At 34.6% G+C, this 3,213-nt stretch overlaps 1 protein-coding gene across 1 annotated transcript; it reads right to left on the reverse strand.

Annotated features, from left to right (window-relative positions):
- Positions 1-1,030: 1,030 nt before the first annotated feature.
- LOC149204473 (syntaxin-52-like) lies at positions 1,031-1,663 on the reverse strand. The gene has a single exon (XM_089397134.1). It carries the CDS (start codon positions 1,661-1,663, stop codon positions 1,031-1,033), a length of 633 nt encoding a protein of 210 aa, XP_089253260.1.
- Between the last annotated feature and the right edge of the window lie 1,550 nt (positions 1,664-3,213).

Raw genomic sequence — 3,213 nt, forward strand, 5'->3', positions numbered from 1 at the left:
TGTCACCTTTATGTGCCATCTCCATCGATCTTTCCTGTATGAAGTGACTCAAAAACAAATTAGCTCATTTTCAAGAATTTATGAAATGTCCATTTTTTTAATTATTTTTCAAAGTTACACTAATTGTGGATGAAAAAGGGTGTTGCATCGTAATGTTGAGCTTCTTGCATAAGCTTCTTGTTAACCTACACATAACACCAATCTCATTTCACTTGTTAGTATATGCATCCTAACTCTTGCCCACAAAAATAAATGATAAATTCCAACATATATTTATTTCCCCCCAACTAGAAATATTGCATGTCCTCATGCAATTTACTCATTGAAAAATGTTTTTATTGGTTTGCAGGAAAATTGATTTAAAACATTTGAAAAGGCTTTTGTATTTCTTAGGGAACAAGTATTATGAATGAATGTGGGCAATTTTATTTTATTTTTTTATTTTTATTTTATTTATTTTAATTATTTTTTATTATTAGTAAATAACAAATTCAAAATCAAAAGTTTTTAACTTATTATTTATGTCGAATTTTTTTTTTTAAAACAAAACTAATAATAAAAGAAACTAACCCTAATTAAAAAAAATGACTAATACAACCTTCAAAGTAGCAGCGTGAGCCATGGGGCGTAATGCTAAATTGGAAACAGCAGTAGTCAAGCAACAGAAACCTGCTGCTCTCTGTGTTAATATTGTGGGGGTTCGTCTGTAAAACTGTGTGAGAGGGTCGCCATTTAGGCCTATTGATCTCGCCTATGTAGTTGTTGCTATATCCATTTGAACCGTTGTTGGAACAAGAACCTGTACATGGGCAAATATAGTGGAATATTCAAAGAATTCAATTGTAGCATTCCTAAGTATCTAGTAGCAATCATCAAGCAGGCAATCTTAGTAACAATTAGTGATATGCATCATGAACATTAGTAACAATTTCCAGTTTCATTTCCATCTGGCCCGCCATCTTGGTAAACTTGTTCCGAAATTATAGTGGCAATGCTACCTCCATCGATACTGGTTATGGCTCCCTTCAGATCAGGAAAGTATAACAATTGTAAATGCTATTAGAAGTAAACAGATGGTTGAGTGGCAACCATCAAACCATCCACCCACAACCACCAAACCATTTTGCATCATTGGACACATTACAGACTGAGTAGAATCATCCGCTTTATCTACATCATCCAGAAGTGGAATATCCAAGTTGATTTTCTCCTCAGCAGCTATCACCATATGCTTGCTCCCTTCCAAATAACTGATGCCGTGATTATCAGGATTAGTAGGTTTCTCTTTATCTACCACCAGTAAATTAGCATTTACATCTTGTACATCTGTCTTTTGAAGGCTCTGTGAGGTGGATAGGCTGATTGCCATTTGCTTTGTCTGTTGTTGCATGTCAAGTATCATATCTTTGCGGTTGTGTAAATCCCTCTCACTCAGGACGGGCTTGGCAGGCGGATTCTGAAGAAGAGATTCCAAGCGGTCGAGCTTGGTAGCCAAGAGCATGAGCTTACGCCGGGCTCCTATCAGGACAGAGTTGGGATCCCCTCCAACTGCCTGAAAAGAACCTCGCTCCCTAATACGTGATTCAATGTCCTCTGCTAACCGCATCGCCTCCTCCACTTCGTGGATCCATGCATCAAATACAATTATCTGTTGAGACACCATCTCCCTCCTCCTCCAAACAGGTAATGGAAGGAAGTAGCCGACTACATTAGATTTGGTTTACTCAGAAAGATCCACAAAAACGTTTTCCTCTAGTTCAGATGTTTATTTTGCAGAATGGTTGCATGAATCGAAAATTTTCAATTATTTTTTATTTTTTATTTTTTTATTTTTATTTTTTTTAATTTTTTGAAAAACTAAAATTTAGAAAGAAACTAAACTTTCTCTAGACTTAATTTTTTTTTAACAAATGGACACAATGATTTGCATATTGAAAGATGTTTTTGATGAAGCATATTGCAAAACATTTATTTATTCTTGAAATTAGTCTAAATCATCCCTATTTTCTGATCCTCACGATCGCACTAAGCGTAGAGGAGAGCATACTTATTCTAAGCAAAACTAAAAATGAAATCAAAAACTAAAAATGAAAGCCTACCTACTCTATACTAATTAAAAAAAATTAGTTACGTGTAATTAAACTTCCAATGAAGCCATTCACGTAGCAGTAACAACAATATATCCAGTAACAATTTTTTAAATAATGGATGAAAATATTCGAGAGTGAATGAGTCTAGTTGCTGTAACTGCAAATCAACAAAAAAATAAAAAGATGAATCTAATCTAGTACTTACCTGGAACCGTTTTTCGATAAAGCTTTGATAGGCACAGTTTCTCTCACCTAGATCATGTTGTAACTCCTGTTATTCTTCTTCGATCTGTTGTTCTTTTTCCTCAATCTCCTGTTTGAATGATTGTTTGCCATCAGATATGCAAGATTCTTCAGATGTTGAATCTTCGTTTGTTTCTTGGGGAGTAGTTGAACCTTTAATTCTTGTCAAGATCTCCTCTTCCAAGGAAGAAGAAATTCTGACTTCTGCTAGGATCTGAGTGAGTAGTTCCAAGCTGAAACTCATTGTTAAACCATGTTGAAAAAGGAATTCTTACATACTAAAAACAGAGTGCTAATAATTGTCTGAGCTTTTAATCCTTTTACAAGGTTTGAGTTCATAAAAAATCTTCCAAATCAGCACACTAAAAATTGAATTAAAAACAAAAGGACCACAGAAATAATCTTGAATTCAATACTCAATTAAACCCTCTTACAAGGACTGCTCATTAATTGAGTAATCGAATTCTTCAACTACAACCATGAACCATGAATTCATCAAACACTCTTCACAGTTGCGAAAATCAAACACACTTGCAAAAATTGAAATTCACACTTGCATGAAAAATCAAACTAAACTTCAATCCATCGTGCCTCCCCGGCAATGGCGCCAAAATGTTGGGTGAAAATATTATCGTTTAATTCTGTTGTAGTACTTACCCAACTATTTAATTTGTCAATCCTAGGTTCGTAGACTTACGAGACACATGCACTATATATGCAGGACTGAAGTGGAACTAATCTAATCTAATCTAAATTACAAATCTCTCAATCCGAGGTTCGTAGACTTATGAGGCACATGCACTATATATGCAGGACCAAAGTGGAACTAATTTAATCTAAATTACTGAAATCAAATTAATCTAGGAAGGCATTGAAACAC

The sequence above is a fragment of the Pinus tabuliformis genome, chromosome 1_2 (assembly GCF_031772625.1).
Source record: "Pinus tabuliformis cultivar Carrire ecotype Pingquan chromosome 1_2, CPIR1, whole genome shotgun sequence".
In the NCBI taxonomy this organism is placed as follows: domain Eukaryota; kingdom Viridiplantae; phylum Streptophyta; class Pinopsida; order Pinales; family Pinaceae; genus Pinus; species Pinus tabuliformis.

Bases quoted from the DNA above. Each gene is read 5' to 3' on its own strand.
- LOC149204473 (XM_089397134.1), bottom strand. From the start codon at position 1,663: ATGGTGTCTCAACAGATAATTGTATTTGATGCATGGATCCACGAAGTG.